Genomic DNA, 21,489 nt, shown 5'->3' on the forward strand with positions numbered 1-21,489 from the left:
TTACTATATATCAATATGATTTGCTTATGAGTCCAACCAGATTGTGTACTCTGAAAGGATGGGTATCATTGCCCAGCCAATTGTGCAGACACGAAGTCAGCTGAAAGAACTGAAAAAAATGGGGTGCTTCAAAGGGTGAGACCTTCATCTTAAGGTGTGTGAGGTTATGGAAGTAAGAAGGATAAAGACAAGTAAAATCTGAGCAGGCTATGATTCTACACACTGGACCACAGGGCAAAACACACTCACCTTCTCTGCCTCATCTTACCCATCTATTAAAGGGGAGTAGTGGCTTGAATCAGTGTCTCCTGGTTATGGTTATAACCATAACCATAAGATCATTTAGGAAGCCAGAAAGATCATTTAGGAAAGTAGTACCACTTTAGAAAGCATCAAGTTCTACCCAGAAAGTGTAATTTGTAAACAGGCTGTGCCCAAGGATGGGCAGGTAGTAGAAGGGACTCACACAGGATGCTTGTTGTACATGATTGGCAGAAATTCATCCACTGGCAGCATCTTCCCAAAAGGATTAGCTCCAACCAGCTTCTGTGCTCCTTCCAAAGAGATGACATAGCCCAGCGTCCAGTAGGAATAGTCCGCTTCGACCAGATTCCCCACGTTGGGCACGGCTTTCTCTGGCTCTTTTACTTGCATTCTCTTCCTACCAATGTAACTAAAAGGAACGGAGAGGAGGAGAAAATTTCAACTTGAACATTAATAAGAATGAGCACCACTGTTAATGACATGCTAAAATAATAATATTTGGATATATTAGGTTAAATAAAATGTATTTTAAAAACTAGTTTCACCTAATTTATTTTTACCTTTTAATGTGATTACTAGAAAATTCAAAACACCATATAGGGCTCACATTATATTTTTATTGAAGAGAGCGCACTCCCTAGATGATTCCAACAACTTGGTCTATTATCTCAATCATCATTTCCTTTTTCTGTAAAAATTTAATGTAGCAACCATGGATAGATTAGTAGCATTTGTGTTTGGGCTTAACTGACATTTGTTTCTTCTTCATTTTAGAAAGTGAGAAGTAAAACTTGAAACTGTCGCAGGGTTTTTAAGACTATACAATATATTTTAATGAAACATTTTTACTGGATCCATCTGTGGATTTAGAATACTTTAAAATACTTCTTCCCTGTGTCTTATCAGGACAGCCATCACTCCCTGGATGTGTTGGTACTTTGTTCGGAGAAATGTGCCAACCAAAGAACCTGTGGACAGGGATGGACTCCAAGGATAAGCCTTAGATCTCCTGAGCTGAGTCTTCTGTGATTACGAGGCTTAAGTGGAAGCCACCTTCAGACATGTCACATGGCTCTGCACCCAAGAGTCCTCCACCCCAGGTGGCAGGCGCAGGTTCAAAAAGGGCTGAAGGGCAGAGACTTCTAGAGGATGGGGGAAGAACAGTGATCTCCAGGGACTGTGCAGCATGCCAAACTGAGTCACATGACAGACATCTGCCTGGGAGCCGGTGTCTTTATTGCATAGTGCCGATTTAGGGTCTATTTCCCATGAGTTAGTTGGGCCATTGCTGGGCTCCTTTTGAGCTCAGACTGGCCCATTTTCTGAGAGAACTGATATGGCACCTGGGTCTACGGTTAAGCGTCCCCCAGGCAGTTGGGGGGAACAGGGTCAGCTGGGCTGCTGCAGCTGCTCCCAAGGATCAGGCTCCGACCTGACAAATTGCCATGACACGCAGCTGGGGAGCAAACAATGCTCGGGAACTTTCTGCCTCATTGGAAGGAAGTAGTAAGAGCTGTTTTGCTTTAAAAGAAAATGAGAGAAGAAAAAGAAAAGAAAGAGAAAGGAAGGAAGGAAAGAGGGAGAGACGAGGAGGAGGAACAAAGGAAGGAAGAGAGGGAGGGAAGGAGAGAGAGAGAGAAACTCAGTTGCTAAGGCTGTCCACAGGGAGCATGAACTCAGCCTCAGCTCGCAGCTGCCCTCCCTGGAGAGCCTGTTTCTCCTGCATTGACCTCAGAACCTCCCCAGCCCAGCGGTCATTGTGGTCTTATTGGACAGCCTCTCCTGCTGAGCCTCCTCCTCGAACCCCATGGGGCTGCAGAGGGCTCACTCTCCCTGGAGCTGCGGTCTGACTATGCCATGCCTCTCCCCTCCAATGCCTGCCTCTTCTCCCTCTCCACACCCATTCACGAGCCCCTGGACTTCATGGGTGAGATGTCCACTGTGTTCCCAAGTGGTGCTTGGTGCCACTCACGGCTGCTCTGTCAGAAGGATCTGCGGGCAGATTCCCATCTCATAGAGCATCTCCCATAGTGTCTCGTCCTGAAGGAGATGGGTGCAAACCCAGGGGCTAACCTCCACCCACTTGTTGTATCTGCAAACGTTTATGATGAGAAAACCAGGCACACTGAAGCTTGACTGTCTCTTCTACCAGCTGGGGAGGCAGGACGTTCTGTCCCTTGGAAAGGACTGAGTGCCCTGCATGTTCTCTAATAAGCTTGTGTTGTCACTCACATCAGTTCCCAGTCCAGCTGAGCCTGGTCAATGTCATCCATCAGCTTCATCAGCTTCTTCTTAAACTGATGCTCAAAGCGCACATCATCCTCGATCACGAGAGTCTTCTCCAGTTCCCGGTCAATTACCTACAAAGGTCATCAGCAAGGAGACACCCTATGAAAAGGTTGACACTCACTTTTTATTAGATAAATAAGTATTGGAATAAGTATTGGAAAGTCAAGGGTAGAGTAGCTCATAACTGGACTCTTAAGTAAGTGTCCTTCTACAGAATAAAGGGTAAACTATGGTATATTCACAGCAGTGAGGAGGTCTGATCTGTAACTGAGTGCAATGCTACAGGCGAATCTCCCCAGTACAATGTTGAGAGGCTTCACGGACTGTGAGATTTCATTCATATAAAAGAAAGTACAAAAAAAAGGCAAAGCTGTGTCTTGCTCTTGGAAGTCAGGATGGTGATTACCCTTGGGGAGGGGGGCCGAGAGGAAGTACAGAGAGGGGCACTTCTGGATAGCTGGTAACCTGTCTCTTGATCCAGATGTTGATCAATACAGGTGTGGTGTTCCGTTTGTGAGATTTATTCGAGCTGTATCTTTATATATATATATCTCGAATGTCATTAAAGTTTAAAGGAAAAAAAAAAGACATGAACTAGACCATCAAATGAGAGAAGGTACTTTACTTTAAGATTCTTTATTTGGGGACTCCTTCTTTTCTTGCAGGAGCTGACCCTTATTTGGGAACCCCACACTCCAATCAAGAACTTGATCTGTAAGACCTGGGGTCAAGTTTCAGCTCTGCTCTTCTTACCCAGTTGAGTTATTTAATAACTTCCTCTTGGGTAAAAAGTCTGTCTTCCTAACCCACCCATGAGACTTCTGTGTGACTTCCTGTCACACAATCACTGCTGACATGACAGATGGGTACAGGCAATCCTGTTGGTAAGGAGAATGAACTAACAGGAGTAAGGCTCCCAGGATGTGGCTCTCTTCCCCTGTCAGTGTCCTGGGGGACACCAGGGCTCCTGGCCTTGGGCCAGAGGGAGTCATAGGCAGATCAACCCACTGCCTTTCAGAAAAGTCTCCAGCTCACTTGCCCCCTGGTCCTAATTCCCCTCAAAGTCCCATTCTTCTTTCTCCTCATTACAAAGCTGCCCCTCTAAATCAAGCCTCATTTACCTCTTTCCAGACAGAGTAGTGACTAAGAAAGCAGCCGATCTCACCCCTGGTTAGAGGCCTGGAGGAGTAGGGGTCTCGGTAACCTGGCAGCATTTCGATATTCAAGGCCTTCAGCTGGCTTGTGTTGAGAGCCCTGCAGGACAGAGAGCAGGGCTGAAAACACAGGTCGGGGCGTCCTCACCCCGTGGCCCCCACAGAGAATCCCAGGGGTTTCCCAGAGCCGCTACACACAGAGAGAAGGACTTCTCGGTTTCCTGTTATTCTGTACAAGTTACTCAAGGTTAAAGCGTCACAGTGGCATCATGAGGCCATGTGTGGAGACGAGATGGTGTCTCTCATTGTCAAACACCACCATGGTGTATGACATGCTTCTGAGTATCTGAGGTTGTCTGAAAACTTTCCAAAAATGCTCTCTTAATGCAGGAAAAGTGGTTCCTAGGAGCATTCAGTTCAGCCAGGAATGAGGAGAGGAAGGGTTAGGAAGCATGTGCCTCTGTGGGTCTTTCCTTTGGACCTAAAATTAAAACAATGTTGATGATAAAAATAAATAGGAATCATTTCCAAAATGGTAGTGTGCAGGACTCTGAAAATCCACTCATCCATGAAAGTAATGAGGGCACTGGTGAAAATTGTCACACTCAGCTTTTCTAGAACTCTGAAAATTAGCTAAACAATTGCAACAATCCAAGGAATAGTTATTTAAAAACAAATAAAAACCCCAGCGGAGTCTCTGTAAGCACAGCGAGCTGCGTGGAACTAACTCCAGCCCTAACCTCATCCCAGCCCTACAGAAGTCTCGAAAACCAGCGCCTCGCAACTATTTTGTAGCTGTGAAAACAGCCACCTCCTAGCCACTGCAAGAGACAGGGTGGATTAGGACTCTCCTGAAGACCTGTCCCTGCAAAACAGTCCCTATTCAACCTCTCTGGCAGTCCCCGAAAAGCTCCTTTCTCAGAGCTTGTCTCGATTTGACCTGACTCAGGTTCACTCTCTGTGAACAGTCCTCTCGGCAGAGTATCTGTCTAAAAACCACCAGTAGCAACCACTTCACATTACAACGACCCAGGCAGCCTGACCAGTGAAGGCTAAGGGAACACCTAAAGGAAACACTTTAAAGGAAAAACCGAGGAATAAGATGTCCATAGGGAGCTTTGAAAAGCTCCAGCACATTCTTTTTTTTTTTTTTTTTTTAAATATTCTTTTTAGTTGTCAATAGACCTTTATTTTATCTATTTGTATGTGGTGCTGAGAATCGAACCCAGGGCCTCACACGTGCAAGTTGTGAGCTCTACCACTGAGCCACAACCCCAGCCCTCTAGCATATTCTTGAGAACTAGAAGATTCTAGATGTATTCAACAATGAGTACCTCCCCCCCCCCCCCCCGCCAAAAAGACCTGAGAGGAACCTGATAAGACCTCTGGCTGACCTTTGGGGGAACAGGTGGTAAAGGCAAACAGGCTGAACACCACATTCAGAGACAGAGATTGAGTTTAAAAACATCCAAGAGGCATAATTTAGTTAAAAAAAAAAACTCAAATAGATTGAAAGTAAAAGGAGGAAAAAGATAGACTATAAATTACTATTTCACAATACCAAATGGTAACCACAAGAGAGCTGGAGGAGCTATGTTAACATCAGATAAAATAAGGCTCTAGAGAAAATTTCTACTAGACACCAAGGCAGATGATAAAATCCATCAGGAAGTTAAAACAATTATAAATACATATGTACTTAATGCAGATTCCCCAAACACAGAGTGGAATCTAGCAGAACTGAAAGGAGAAATAGACGATGCAACATTCATAGTGGGAGACTGTAATATCTTGCCTTCAACACTGGACAGAAGAACTAGGTCGGAGAACAAAGAAATAGGAGACTTGAATAGCATATGAAGCAACTGGACCTGAGAGACATCTGTAGAATACTCTGTTCACAAGAGCAAAATACCATTGTTTCAAGTGTACTTGGAACATTCTCTAAGAGAGATCATATGTTAGGCCATAGGGACCATATGGACCTTAAATCAAGCCTTGGTATACTTAAAAAGGACTGAAATCATACTAGGTATGTTCTCCAATTACAATGGAATGAAATTAAAAATCACTAACAAAGGAAATTTGGGGAATTCACAAATCTGTGAAATTAACACATTCCTAAACAATCACTCCATTAACTTAATGGAGAAAGCATAATGAAAACTAGAAAATATTTTGAAATAGAAAAAACATAGTATATCCAAACTGACCATGTATGACTTCCGTCTATTAATATGCTACATTACTTTGACAGACTTTCACATATTAAACCAAGCATGCAATTCAGGAATAAATTTCATTTGATTGTGCTGTATAATCCTTTTTGTATGTTGCTGGGTTCTATTTGCCGTTTTCTTGAAGGTTTTTGCATCTGTATTAATAAGAGATAGTGTTCCGTAGTTTTCTTATAATGTCTTTGGTTTTGTATTAGAACAATACTGGCTTCATAGAATCAGCTGGGGTACGTTCCCTCCTGTTCTGTTTTTGAAGAGTTTGTTAAGTGTTAGTATTAATTCTTCTTTAAATATCTGGCAGAATTTTCCAGTGAAGCCATCTGGTTCTGGACTTTTCTTTGTGGGAATTTTTTGATTACTAACTCCCCTTCTTTACTTGCTATATGTTTATTCAGAATTTCTACTTTTTCCTTGGGTCGATTTCAGTAGTGTACATCTTTCTATCAATTCATCCATTTCATGGAAGTTATCTAATTTTAGCCAATGATTGTTCATAGTATAATCCTTTTTACTTTTGCAGGATCTGTAAGAATGTCCCCTCTTCTGTTTTTTATTTTAATCATTTGATTCTAGTCATTTTTAAAATTCATCAACCTATGTAAAGTATTTTTTTATCTTATCCAATAACCATTCTTGGACAATCTCTATTATTTCTCTGTTCTTTCATTCATTTATTTCAATTGTAGTCTTCATTATGTTCTTTTCCTACTTGATTTGAGGTTAGTTTGCTTTTGTTCTTATAGTTTCTTAAAGCGGTTGGTTAGATTATCTATTTGAGATCATCTGTTTTTAACATAGGCATTCATAGCTGCAACTCCCCCCTGGAAATCCTGTTAGATGTTTTGGCACACTGTGTGCCATCTCAACAGACACAGAAAAAAAGCATTTGACAAAATCCAACATACTTTCATGATAAAAATACTTCACAAAATAGGAATAAAAGGCAACTTCCCCAACTCCAGGCCTTCTGTGAAAAACCCACAGCAAAATCATACTTAATGGGGAAAGTCTAGTTGCTTTCTTTTGAACACAAGGATGCTTAAACACTGAACCATATCCTCAGCCCCCCACCTTTTATACACATTTTATTTAGAGACAGGGTCTTGCTGAGTTGCAAAGGACCTCACTAAGTTGCTGAGGCTGGCTTTGAACTCAATCCTCCTGTCTCAGCCTCCCAAGCCACTGGAATTACAGGTGCATGCCATTGCACCTGGCATAGATGCTTTTCTTAAGATCTGTAACTAGATAAGAATGTCTTCTTTCACTTTATTCAATATTGTACCTGAGGATCTAGCCAGGGTCGTAAGGTGAGACAAAGAAGTAAATGTATTCAGATTGGAAAAGATAAAGTAACACTATTTCTAATTGCAAATGACATTATCTTGCACACACAAAAAAGTCCTAAGGAATGTGTGCCTGCACACACTATTCAGCAAGGTTGCAGGATACATGATCAATGTACATAAATCAATCATGTTTCTATATATCTAACTCTGAAAATGACATTACAGAAACAATTCTCTTACTATAATATAAAAGATATTATTTAAGAATAACTTTAACAAAATAAATGCAAGACTTAAAAGTAATGAAGCAACAAGACATAAAAGTAATGAAACATCATTCAAGGAATTACAGAAGATCTACAAAAATGAAAAGACATGCTGTGATTATGAATCATAAGACTTCATGTTGTTAAGATAGCAATACTCCCCAAACTGAGCTACAGATTCGATGTGATTCCTATCAAAATCCAAGCTGCCTGACTCCGTGTGTATGCAAGTTGACAAGATAGTCCTGAAATTCATAGGAAAATGCAAGGGACCCAGAATAGCTAAAACAATCTTAAAAAAGAATGCAAAGTTGAGGGACATATATTTTCTTAAATACATTGCCACAGTCAACAAGCCAATACAGCACAGGCATAAGGACAGAGCTATCAATTAATTGGATGGAATTAAGAGTTCAGAAATAGACCTTTACATATATGGTCAAATAATCTTTAACAAGGGTGCCAGAAAATTCAGTGGGGGAGATAATAATCTTTTTACAAATGATACAAGGACTCCTAGATATCCATATACAAAAGAATAAATTTGGACCCCTACCTCACAGCATATATAAAAATTATATCTCAATAGATCAAAGACCTAAATGTAAGAGATAAAACTACAGAAATCTTAGTAGAAAACAAAATATTAAGTCTTCATGGCTTTGGGTTTGAATTTGAATTCTTAGATATGATACCCAAAGCACAAGCAACAAGAACAACAACAACTAATTGGATTTAATCAAAATTAAAAAAAACCTTCTTTTTCTGCTTTAATGATGCCATCATGAAACTGTGACAATTCACAAACTGGGAGAAAATATTTGCAAATTATAGATCTGGTAAGGGACTTGTATTCAAAACACATAAAGAATTCTCATGGCTCAACTAGTTTCCTGGTCCCTAAAGGGGTCAGGGGTTTGGGGAGATGTTTAAAAACAGCGGTTTCCAAACTCACCCAAGAATAGAGCTACTGGATTTAGCAAGCAAAAGCACAGAAATAGCCAATCAAATTTAAATTGCAAATAAACAATGAAAATTTGTTTCTGGTTTGGCTAAGTCCCATGTAATGTTTGGGACAAAATTCAACCAAATATCCAGTATTTCATATGGCGACTCTCCCCAAGAATTATTTTGAGGCTTCTTACAGGCAGTTCCTGGGTCCTCCCCTCGAGATCACCTTTTAACAAGTCTGAAGAGGAAAGCATGTGGTGTCCTGGTAACCATCTCTGGGACTCTCTGGGGGAGTCACCTTGAGAAACTCTGATGAGATTCTCTACGGGAGTCATAACTTGAGAAGCTGCTAGCCACACCCGTTAGTTGGCACTACATAAAGAGAGAACAATGCCACTCATATTCTTAACCAGCATCTAACAGGGAAACTCATGTTTTGCAAAAATCTGTGCCTTGAAAGAGTTTGGGATGGCAAAAAAGGGGGGCAAAGCAAAGCAAAACAGCAGCGAAAGAATCCAACTGGGTTTCTCTGTGTGATTTTCCTGCCATATTCCCAGGAAATATGGCCACTGTGGTCATTGCAGGTGGGCTGTGGCATGTGCCTCACACTACAGGACATGGGGACCTTTATGTGGTTTTCTGCTTCCTTTCTTCAAGTCTAGTCACCTCAAGTTGACATTCCTTCTTCTGTCACAACACAGAAAGCTGGGAACCACCACGGCTATTGCAAGAATGGTCAGAGACAGGGGACAATCAAGTCCAATGTGAGTCTTCAGTGTCATGCAGACCAAAGGTCACCAGTTGGGAAGTGGACCTCAGGCCTGTCCTACATGGTGAAACTAACTTCAGTGCCACGAATGGCATCGGTGCAATGTGTCCATCCCTAAGGCCCAGGACACTTGGAGCCTCAGACAGGACTAACTCTCTGTCAGAGAAGACACCTCCCCTCTCCAACCGCTTCTGCGCAGGGAGTCAAGCCCCACTCACTTCCCATCCACCGCTTCAACTATCTTGACCGCGATCTCCTGTTCGTAGAGCGTGCGCAGCATCCGGTCCCGCCTGTCCTTTCTGCGTTTGAGGTTGATCATGAAAATCTAATGCAGGAAGCAAAAGGGGGGGAAATAAAAACAACCATAAATGACCCCATCTTATTTCAAGCTGTTTGAAAAGTTTAGCAAATGTTAGGATCAAAGTTTAAGGTAGGACAAGGAAAGGATAGGAAAACTACTGTGAAGATTTGCTTTGTAAAAACATTTTATAGGGCTGGGGTAGTAGTGGCTCAGTGGCAGAGTGCTTGCCTAGCATGTGTGAGATACTGGGTTCAATTCTCAGAACCACATAAAAATAAATGAATAAAATAAAGATCCATCAACAGCTAAAAATAAATTTAAAAAACAAAAATATTTTATAGAGGAAAAAAATGAGCTACTTTCAAAATATAATCATTGGTAGTGACTTAACTCTTTGTTCCTCTGATATTCACTGATAAACATGTTTCCTCTACTGTTGAGAAAGCTCAAAAAGTTATTCTTCATGAGGCCAAAGACGAATTAAACCCAATACAGCCCTGAGGGGTAGGAAGCAACGGGCCAGGTGGTTAAATTGATAGGCAGTCTCAGGGTAGGTCTTGTTACTTGCTGAGGGTTTGCCTTGGGTCAGTTTCTGTGTCACTATCCTCATTTGTGAAATGGGATAATAATGGTCCCACCTCACCCATAATACATAGACAAATCTACTGAATACATTTAACATCATTCAAAAAATAAGAAAAATCTAAAGTCTTCCTATGTTGCTGTTATTTCCAAAGGTTCCAAAATGAATCATCGAAGCCTCTATTTTAGTAGCTTCCCTGCCAGAATTCTCCAACTCCCATAGAAACTAAGGTAGAAACTAAAGAAAAGGGGCCCTGTCCTTGGGGGTGGTTCTTGGATAAAGGAGGGAAGGAAAGACCCAATTTCGACACTAAGTGGAAATGCTATTGTTCCAGAAAATATGGGAGAAAATACAGGAAAAAAAATATGGAAAATTATGGCAATGGAAAGAGACAAACGGCCCTTGGAGGTGCAGAAGAGCAAGGCTTATTCACACACATGTACATATGTGTACATGTATAGTGCAGGTTCAGCAGAGTCTTCTCCAAAGGCTGAGCACAGCCCTTTGTTCTCAGTGTCTTTTCTACAGTACAGACTTGCAGTTTCCAAGATGGTTCCAAGATGGTTCATCCCTTCCCTTTTCTCCAGGCAGCTCTGGTTCCTGCCCCAGGTGCTGAGCAAGCGTGATCACAGAAGCAGAAACTAGCAGGTTGCAGCTATTAACAGAGACAAAACGAAGCATCTTGGGCAGGAGTTGCAGTTTCACTGTGGAAAGGACACCTTCGTGTCTGTGACGTAAGGAAGAATGGAGTACCGATCTTCCCCCACGAGGACTGTGTCCTCCTCCTCTCCTTGGCCTGGGAATCCCCAAGGGCTGCATGACTACACACACAAAAGGCTGCTCTAAGGAATCACAGGCAATGAGGCTCTCCCAGCTATTCCAGATTTAAGGAACCATAGAAAAACCTAAAGCCTTGTGACTGTGATCGCGGTCAAGTAGCATTTTAATAAGATCTTCTTGCTATAAGCAATAAAAATTGATTTTCAATGTTCAATTAGCCCTCCAAAGTGGGAAGATTTCAGCAGTCAGCAAGAAATGATCTTGACACAAAACACGGTGAGGGAGAAACCTACAGGAATAAGTCAGAGGATGCTGACTTCATCCCAATGGAACACCCGTATGACTTCTGTAACATCTGTATGCTCCCATGAAAAGAGGGAGCTGAGGGGCTGGAGTTGCGGCTCAGTGGTAAACACTTGCCTCGCATGTGTGAGACCCTGGGTTCGATCCTCAGCACCACATAAAAATAAATAAGTGAAATAAAGGTACTGTGTCCAACTACAACTAAAAAATAAATATTAAAAAAAGGGAGTTGAGTAAACTCATCTCTCAAAAAATCTCATATGAGTGAAAACTTCTATTTGGGGCTTATGATAAATTTTGCTTTTTTACTGTGACCAAAATAAAAAGAAACTATGTCTTATAACCAAGATTAAGTTTAGAATAAACTGCATTAAGCTTTGGTTCAATGATCATTCTGAATGTAATCATAAATATATTATATATTTTACTAGGACCAAAAGCTACATTGAATAAAATTTTAACCTTCCCCGGCAACATATTCTTACTTGTATTTGTTTACAAATTCCTGGGCAAAGAAACTAAGGAGAGCAACATGTTCTCTTAGAAAATCATCCATCCAATGCAGGGCAAAGCAGATTGAGTGCATCATGATTTTTTATTACCTCCTTTGTTTACTTAGCTGGATAATTATTTTTTTATAAAAAATAATTTCTGTGTCACCTCTATTTGCCTTATTACTTGGGACTTTATAACCTCATGAGTTGTGTTCTTTAATGTTTCACTTTCAACCTGGTGAGAATCGTGGTCGTGAGCCGTGCTCCACCCCCCAGTTTTACAGACATGGAAAGGAAAGGGCATTTCCTCTTGTACAAGCATGGGGCCACCTGGGCTGGCTCCAGGAAAACAGAAACAGGACAAAACAGGGGAAAAATGCATTTAAATAGTCCCCTCAAACCAGAGACCTTCAGTCTGGAGGCCTTTAGTCAATAACAGTCCAAATGCAATAAAGATGTGTCCCTACTGGGACAATAAAAATGGTGGCCATGAAGGAGAAACAGACTGCTCGCTCGTACTTCGTAAAGAATAAACAGAGAAAAGGGCCGGGCAGCCAAATGGAGCCCAGACACCACTGATGAGGTCACAGGACCAGGACTGAAAAGGCTCTGAAAATGCCTTCCCACCCTCCACGCCTGTTCCAGACAGAGACAAGGTCCCAGCCTCAGGAAAGCAGAGCCTCTGAGTGTGTCACCTCCTGGAGCTAGCATTTTCCCCAGGGACCCTGAGAGTGACCCAGTTCTAACACCTTGTCCTGCCAAAAGAGAACCAGAGTGAGATCTTGTTTTGGCCCATTTTATCTGTCCTTATAGAAGGACAGTTTTGGTCCTTACGGAAATGTGATTTTAGGAGGAAAAGTGAATTATGTGAAGACACTGGTAAGGGTCACAGGAAAGGAAGGCTCCAGTGCCACGCAGAAGCAGGGCCAGCGAGTGAGGTGGAACAAGTTTCTCTGCAGCCCCGGTCCTTTTTGAAAACTATCTACAACTGGGTCTAGCTCTATTTCACTACACGTAAATCCATCTCTTCTCATTCTGTCCTCCGTGGAAGTAGCAGAATGTTGCTTCCTCTTTGCATTTGGTATTCATGAAGCATTCATTCCCATTCCCGAAGACTAGCTCTGAGTCAATTTTATGGAAGAAATCCCAATTCTCAGTTCTAGCAGCTCTTCAAGGAGGACCTATTTTGGGAACACACATGTATGTCACATGTATGTGCACATGTGTACATATGTGTACATGTCACAGTGCAGTATGACATTTCCCTCCGTTGAGCAGCACAGAGCATGATGTTTGACCAATAAGCATATCCAGAATTCATGGAAAAATCTGTCTCAGTTCGTGGATTTTTGAGAAGCTGTCCCAGCTCTAGACTCCTCCTGAATGACAGAAGCCATGCAAGAGACTCAGGAAGGAGTCAGTGACATGGAGTCACAGTTCAGGCCTTGTCAAGCGTCTTTTGTGCATACTGCCAATAGAGGCGCCTCTGAATCCTCTCTTTCTCTGTCTCTCTGTCCTCTCTGTCTCTGTCTCCTTCTCTGTCTCTCTCTCTGTTCTTGTGGTGCTGGGTATTGAACCCAGAGCCTCACTGCTGTACCACTGAGCTGCACACCCCCCTAGTCCTGACTTATTCTTTTCACAGAATGTTGTTTTGAAGTTCTTGCCTGTGGAAAGGCAGAATTTTAGAACAAGTTTCCTCTCTCCTTCTCTGTCCTCTCAACTCTGTCCTCCAACCTTTTTCCATGGAAGAAGGACAGACGGAAAAGAAAGGGTTCCAGAATAGTGTCCGCTCACTCCTCTATGGCAGGGTGAAGTGAATGTGCTCCTATGTCTACACCCTATGTCCTCTTCACCCTACCCCTGAACCTTGGTAAGACGGTCGATAAAACATGGTGAATTCACTTTCACTACTAGGTGCTTCTTTCTGACTGAACCATCGACTCACTTTTACCACAGTCCTCCTTTTGGAGGAAGACTGGGGCATAACAAAAACTCAGTACTTCCCCCAGCCCTCAGCCCCTTTTCAGCAGCCAAGCCCAGCCTTCTGGCTCTCGGACACACGCTCAGCTGTGTTCCAGCATACAAACATTTGCACCCATGCACACACACACAGAGACTTTCCTACCTCATCAAATCCCATCTTGTCTGGATATTTAGGGACAACTGACACAAACTGGGAGGGTTCCATGGGAGGACGGTCAACTGGAAGACACAAGAAACACACAGAGTGCTTTGTTAGGGAAAGGGTCAGAAAACAGAATTCCATCTGCACACCTGATCACCAGGGCCAGAATCACCCTAGACACCCAGGGCAGGGGACAACCACTCAGCAGTTCTCCAGGAAGCCTGAGGGTCAGGCACTGGTTGTGAAAGCACTTGTGCATATGCAAATTGCAGTATCTGCTTCACATCCCTGAAGACTTACTTTAATTGGGTTTGGAGGCAGGTTAGCATAATGGCCAAGAGAGAAGGTTCTGGAGTCAGATGATCCAGTCAGTGAGGGCCTAGGAGAGTTATGAGACCTCTCGGAGCCTGTTTCTTCGCATGCAAAATTGGGATAATAAATGGATTTTTTTCTGGATTGTAAAATTTAAATGAGATCTGCATGCAAAGCATGACCACAATAATGTAATAAATTCTCTTAACTATTTTACCTACTGTGGCCCATGGCGAAAGAGCTCAGAAATAGGTTAATTTTATCCTCCCTGAAGAATGCTCTTTTTCTGTACATTTTTTAAAATTGTCAAAGCCTGGGGCTACTTTTATCCCAACCCGGCAGGGGCAGCTACAGGTGTACCGAAGGGCTTTTGTTTTAACTCCTTCTCGCCTCAAAGGGCTGGCTCACCTCTCAGGCTGGGTACAGAGATGATGGAAGATTATTGACCCTCAGAAAAGCCTCCTTTAATGGTTCAGAGGAAATGGTTGAGAGGGTCTTAAAGATTTTTTGGTGTTGTACAAATTCAAAGCACTAATCTGATTTTCCTTAAAGAGATAAAGAAAATTTGAAATGAGAGCTGATCACTGGGTTGTTTAAAGATCTGTGAGTGATGTCCATCCCTACTCTCATCAGCACCCTCTCTCCTCTCTTCTGGGCACAAGAAATGAATACACTTTCTTGCCCATGAAGTTGGTCAGGGCCATGTGACTTTCTGAGGAGGTTTGGATGACAGCTGCTTGGCTTGGCTCTCCAAATCCTCCTCCCTATCCCATCCCAGCGTCCCGGGCATGGCAGCAGCACGTGTTAAGACAGAGAAGGCAGAGATCTGCAGAGCCTGGAATGTTCCACACCTGGAGAGCAGCTGCCTGGAAATACAGGAGGCTGCGACTCTGATGAGCAGAAAATGAGCCACCATTGCTTGAAGTCAAAGAGATTTGGGCACAGTTTGGCAGCCCAGCACAAGTCCGCCCTTCTTGAGATACTGTGCAAAGGATCTGATATGTTTAACTTACTCTTCACTGAGGTACTAAGAGAAACCATGGCCAGTTTCACTTAGGATCAAATCATGTGAAATTCTAGAAGGTAGTGAGACGGCTTTCCTTGGCCAAACAACACAGGAGTTGGTCTCATCACTTCAAACCTGACCCTGACAGTCACATTTCTGGGGGTCCATGGCATGTGTATTATTCTTTCCAACAGCAGCTCAGAATAGCTTGATCCTTTCTGCTCCACTACTACTTATCAGTTTCCTTCAAAATCAACATGCAGGGTCCACCATGTGCAGGGTTAGGTTTTGAAGAGAAAGAAACTTAATGTTACAACCCCTTCCTATTGGTCATGCTCTAGAAATGGTCTGTCTACCTCCTTGGCCTTAGACCTGAGTTATACTTTATATTACCCTTTCTAGGCAACTAGTCTCCGGTGGGCACTCACTGGCCTGTCAAGCTTCAGGCTGCTTCCAGTCACTTTCTTACCATCAAATAAGGGCATTCACAGGACAAGTGTTTCACAAAAGTTGTAAGTGGCTGTTGGGCAAAAAAAAAAAAAAAAAAAAAAAAAAAGGAGTGTGTCTGGATTTCATCAATGATGGCGGCACTAAACCATAGGGAGACACAGGACTTGATCCAAAGAATCAGACCTAAGAAACTTACTAAAGGGAGAGCAGGATGTGTCTTTGCTGACATCACACAGGTTAGTAGGTCCCAGCTTTTGTTGTGGTCATTTCTGACTCCATCATTCACAGCTTATTCAACTTGACATTGAATTCCTTCCTGGAAGTAGTGCCTCCTATACCACCACTTAGGACAATGGACTTCACTGGCTTTCACATAGTTCCAAGATCTAGGACTAAATAATTAGAGCTGCCATTATGGAGATCGTATGGCTCTATGGGATCTGGGATGCCCTCTTGACATATATGGTAATCACATGCAGCTGATCTTCACATGTCCTATGTGACAGGTACGAGTCTCTGTTTTTACAGTTAAGGAAACAAAAGCTTAAACAACTTGCCCGAGGTCACAGGGCTCATAGAGTTGGTATCTGAACACAGAAATGACTCTTGCACTTGAGCTCTTAACCCCCACTCCACACTAATCCTTGGTGGCCACAGTTCTGTGCTTATAGCTATTCATTTAGACGAGTCTTGCCTGGAAAAGCACCTCAGAGATCGCACCAGATCAAATCCTAACACTTCTTTCTAGTTTCTCCTGAACTTCATCCACTCTGTGGTCCTCCCAGCTGAGGGCCTTGACCATCTGCCTGGACTGTCTTCATATTTTTCAAACATACTCTCAGGCCTGCCTATCCTAACTCATTATGCACACACTTGTCAAAATAATCTTCCTAGAGTGCAAATTTTGTTCTTGGCCTTAACAATTACTTAAGTGCTTTATGGTTTAAGTGTTTTCATAGCTACCATGTAATTTTATCTATACTCTTTGGTGGTGGTGGTTTGTTTGTATAGGTAAACAAAGGGAGACCAATACAGATATGGACTTGCCCAAGGTTAGATAGTGAGTGATTAGCAGAGCTGCGACTCAATTTTAAACCATCCAACTTCAAATCCAATAATCTTAGTAAGTTTAATGTGATCATCTGTTGTCTCAAAATTTTGGTACTGAGAATGGGTACCTGAGATTACTTATTATTTCATGCTGTAATTTGCAGGAACAGTCTCTGTGCCTCATAATCCATTCACATCTATCTCCTCTACAAGATCTAGCCTCCTGCCAGTCTTCTCCCAAATTCTCTGAACAACTCCTAATATACTAATTAGGAGCTAGTTACATGTACTAGTTAGTACAAGCAGAGTGGTAGGCACTGTGTTTTAAACAGGTGTTAGTTGTTGTAATAACCCTTTCCCACACCACTCAAACCCTTTCGATCTGATCTCTGAGACTGCAGTCTATAAAACTCCCTGAGCATTTCCTTGTACAGACCCTGAATTCCCTTCCACTGATCTCGCCTGGCAAGACCCTGGACCCACGTGAGGCAGCACCTCAGGAGGGGAGGTTCCAGCTGGGGAGTGCTGGATCCTCGTGAAACCCCATCACCACATACTCAGGATACACTGTACTGACCAGGTCACTTCAAAGTTACAATGACAGATGCTGAATTGGCAAATGATGCAAATATACTTCTACAGTAAATTTACTCTCCCAGTCTCTGAGAGAACCTCCTCAAATCTCCAATAGCTCTCTAGCTCATGACTGCACAATTGCCAAGAGAATTCAGAATCAATTAGATCTACCTTTTCGTTCTACCTCAAGTCCACACACAAAATTTCGAGTGCACCTGTGCATTTCACCTTCCCATTTGCAGCAGGGGATGAGGCATCCCTGTGTCTAAACCTCTTGTGCCGTCTCAAGTTACAGCTCCTTGCTTTCTTAGGCACTTCCACCTTGCCATGATCTCCTCTTCGGCACCATCAAGCTTTCCTTCTATCTTGGACCCTTCTCATTAGCATGCAAACATGCTGTGCTATCCCCACATAACACAACAAATAACACAAAGAAACCAAACCAGAAAGCAAAGCCAAACCAACAACAACAATATACTCTCATCTCCTCGCAGCTCCAACCCATTTCTCTATTCTTATCTGTTATGGTTTGGATACGAGCATCCCCCAAAAGTTCCTGGATTAATGCAAGAATATTCAGAGGGTTAAATTGATTGGATTGTGAGAGCTGTAACACACTCAGCCCATCCTAGTTTGAATGAACCGAGTGGGTGGTAACTGTATGCATAGGGGGCATGACCAGAAGGGGAGGGTCACTGGGGACTTCCCTGGGAGGGTTCAAGTTCCCTATTCTCCCACCTCCTGACCCCACCATGATGAGAGCAGCGCTCCTCTACTGGATCCTTCCCTCCTAATGTGCTGCCTCCCTTGGGCCACAGCAATGGAGTGGGCTGTCTATGGACTGAGACCTCGGAAACCCTGAGCCCCCAGTAAACCTTCCCTCCTCTGCGTTGCTCTTGTATTTAGGTGTTTAGGTCACAGCAATGCAAAAGCTGACTACATGCCACCAGGCAAGATCCCTGCTTCTCACCTTTCTGTCTTCTCTTCGGCCGGCTCCAGTGGGCTCTCATCTGCACCACTGCCCTGGAGAGGCTCCTGTCAAGCTCCACACAACTCTCTACCTTGACAGAACCCATGATCCGTTCTTTGCCCTTTTCCTTGACTGCTCAGCAGCATTTGGCTCTGTCTTGATCACTCCTGAGTTCCTTCCCAGCTTTCTGGCTGTTTGTCTTTCCCGCTCCCCCGGGATCTGTCCTTCTTCTATGTTCTTTTACTATAGGAGTGTGCACGGTTTCGTGGCTTCAAATTCCTTCCTGTGTTGATGATTCTCCGATGTCTACCTCTAGATGGAACCTCTTCCCTCAGTCCAGAGTCACATAGCCAACGACCTTCTGACTTCCCTAGATGGGTACCTAGTACATATCTGAAGCTCACATGACCAACACTTCCCTCCCCAAGTCTTTCCCATCTCAGGCCCAAATCCTGGAGTCATTCTTCACTCTCTATGTCCTACCTAGACTGCACCCAGGCCTCTAAGTCCGAAGGGCTCTACCACCAAAATATCTTAAATCTGTCTTTCCTCATCATGCAGCTCAGCTCTCAGCCAGGATCATCTCCCTCTACCCAGCTCCTCGTTCTCAACCATGCTGGTCTTTTGTCCCTGGAACCCACCAGCTTTCCCCTAACGGCCTTTAGAGGTACTGTGCTTTCTGCTTGGAACACTGTTCCCCCAAATACTCATGTGGCTGCTTCTTTAATGCCTTGTCTATCTCTCCCAGTTAAAGATAAGTTCCTCAGTAGCGAGACTTCTGCCTGATTTGTTCACTGCTGTATATACCCCAGCATCTTGAGCAATTAGGGACTGAAGTATGTGTCAAACAGATACTTACAGCTTTCTAAAAATTATTATTTTTTTTAGTTGTTGATAAACCTTTATTTTATGTATATGCTGTGCTGAGAACTGAACCCAGTGCCTCACAAATGCCAGACAAGTGCGCTGCCGCTGAGCCCCAGCCACAGCAGATACTTATAGTTTGACCCGGTCTTCCAAAACTTTCACTGGCCCTATAGGACAGGCTTTCTGCCTCAACAATTAAGATATGGCAATCTTTCAAGCTTTATTTCCTTCTACTGATTTAAGCCAACTTTTCCAGAGGAAATGCTTTGGCTGATCACTGTTCCCTTTGCCCTGAGGTCCTCACCGTATTCCTCGTTCTCGACCATATTCCTGTTTAAATGCCACGCTCCTATCCAAGCTCAGCTTAAGAACCACCAGGAGCCAGCGTAATGGTTCACACCTGTAATCCCAGTGGCTGGGTTACGCATTACAGGTATGGATTCCATATTTGTTCACAAAAAATGCACGTTCTAATGCTCCAGTGAGTGCAGTCCGATAACACTGCCAGCAGCCGTTTTCACTGCCCATTTGGTTCCAACACTGTGCAAAGTGCTTTCAATGTTTAGTTCATCTTTCCTTAGAGGAGAACACTTGATAGATATGATTTCATCATTACCAACATTTTATTCACCACCTTGGGTCTTTGGCTCCTATTTCTGCATGATAACCCTCAAAGCTTTGTTTCCCAATCATCTTATTATTCCAATTATGTTCTATATTTTAAAATTCAGAATGTGAAATTTTAACAAAAGCAAAACCAGAGAAAGTAAACCACAAGAATTAAATAAAATGGCCAGGTGTGGTGGCACATGCCTTTAATTACAATGACTTGGTAGGCTGAGGCAGGAGGATCGCAAGTTCAAAGCTAGCCTCAGCAACTTAACAAGGCCCTAAGCAACTTAGCAAGGCCCTAAGCAACTTAGCAAGACCCTTTATCAAAATAAAAAATAAAAAGGGCTCAGGCCATTGCTCAGTGGTTAAGTGCCCCTAGGTTAAATCCCTGGTACTGAAAAAAAAAATGAAATAAAATGTCATCTATAAAATGCTTAGCATTAGAGTTGGCACATGTAGGGAGAGCAACAACAAAAGCTATACTTTACAGGTTCTTCTTAAATAAATTCTACCTGGTGAGAAAAGGAATTCTGTGTCATTAAAATTTCTGTTGGCAAAGTTCCTATTTCTGTGTACTGAAATTTCTCAGCTCAGTCATGTGGGTGAGAACAGGAGAACGTGAGGTTGGCCAGCCCCTCTCTGAGCTGACATCTCGGGAGTCAAGGCTGGCAGCCATGAAACAGGATGACCAGGGGCAGCACTTTACCAAGTGCTAAGTGAAGCTACACTTCATTATTTCATCGGGTTGAAACATACCATTTTATTTGCTCCTCTCAACCCTGCATGGTGTTATTATCCTCCCTTCATAGACAAGGGAACTAAAGCTCTGAGAAATGGATTCTCCCCGAGTAAGTGACAGAGTCTGGGTTCAACAGTTTGATTCCTCTGGCTTCAAGGTCAGTGCACTGACTCCTTAGTCTTCATTCATTTGCTCATTCATACGTTCACTTGTCTGATTGTACATTCAGCAAATATTTGTTGGGTACCAAGTGTGTACCACGCACTGTGCTAGATGCTTTGGATATAAGACAATGAGATTTCCACCCTTGTGCTCTAGGGCTTGAAACACAGGGAAAGAGGCAGAAACAGTACGTAATAGAGAAATTCACAAACCAGATTCCTAAAGACATACCGTCACAATGAACCAATCCTTGTTCTACCATTCATTCAGTAATCCTTTAAGTACTCAACAAAATACTTACTCATGTCTATGAGGGATGGGCAATATGCCAGGTCCTAAAATATGATAAAAAGGAATTTGTCCTATGAGAGCAGGGGAGTAGGAAACAGATTCTCACTAGCAATTCAATGGTCCTAAAAATAAACTCATGGGTTTTTCCTTTTAAAATTCTCTTATTCTAAATGCCTTATTCCACTTAAAATTCCTAAAAATCATCCCACTCAGGCCTTGGAAGTTTTCTTTTTGCTCATCCACCTACACTCAGCTCTTGGCTAAGTCCTTTCACATCTATGTCCTAATTTCTCCTTCTCTGTTCCTTCCTCTCCATTGCCTACTGCCACGGCTCCAGATCAGATCCTCACCATCTTCTGCCCAGTTTTACCTTCAATGTACAAAGTGGTCTTTTTGCCTCTGGTCTGAGAGCAGCACTCATGGCCACCCATGCTCCATTCATAACTTCTCTTACACTGGAGGGACCTTCCTAAATCCAGATTTTAATCTGGAATTTCTAAGCTCCAATCCCTTTGAAAGCTCCCCTCCTTTCAGGAAAAGTCCAAACCCCTTCTAGATCATCAGAGGCCCCCTGGCGGAGCTCCTGCCCACTTTCCAGCCTCACTTCCCAGTGTGCCTCCCAACCTCCACCACAGCCACCATGTCCACGTTC

The 21,489-nt window shown here is 43.0% G+C and overlaps 1 protein-coding gene across 4 annotated transcripts in view; it reads right to left on the reverse strand.

Annotated features, from left to right (window-relative positions):
* Window positions 1-21,489, reverse strand: part of Colgalt2 (collagen beta(1-O)galactosyltransferase 2) — a 94,280-nt gene that overhangs the window by 3,225 nt on the left and 69,566 nt on the right. For all 4 annotated transcript variants that reach the window (XM_078022468.1, XM_078022467.1, XM_005319700.5 and 1 more), the window contains 5 exons: window positions 13,803-13,879; window positions 9,435-9,541; window positions 3,675-3,807; window positions 2,497-2,624; window positions 467-673 (listed from right to left, as the gene is read on the reverse strand). In XM_078022468.1, coding sequence (XP_077878594.1) covers window positions 467-673; window positions 2,497-2,624; window positions 3,675-3,807; window positions 9,435-9,541; window positions 13,803-13,879 — 652 coding nt within the window. The remainder of the gene's footprint in view (window positions 1-466; window positions 674-2,496; window positions 2,625-3,674; window positions 3,808-9,434; window positions 9,542-13,802; window positions 13,880-21,489) is intronic.

The sequence above is a fragment of the Ictidomys tridecemlineatus genome, chromosome 10, assembly GCF_052094955.1.
Source record: "Ictidomys tridecemlineatus isolate mIctTri1 chromosome 10, mIctTri1.hap1, whole genome shotgun sequence".
NCBI lineage: Eukaryota > Metazoa > Chordata > Mammalia > Rodentia > Sciuridae > Ictidomys > Ictidomys tridecemlineatus.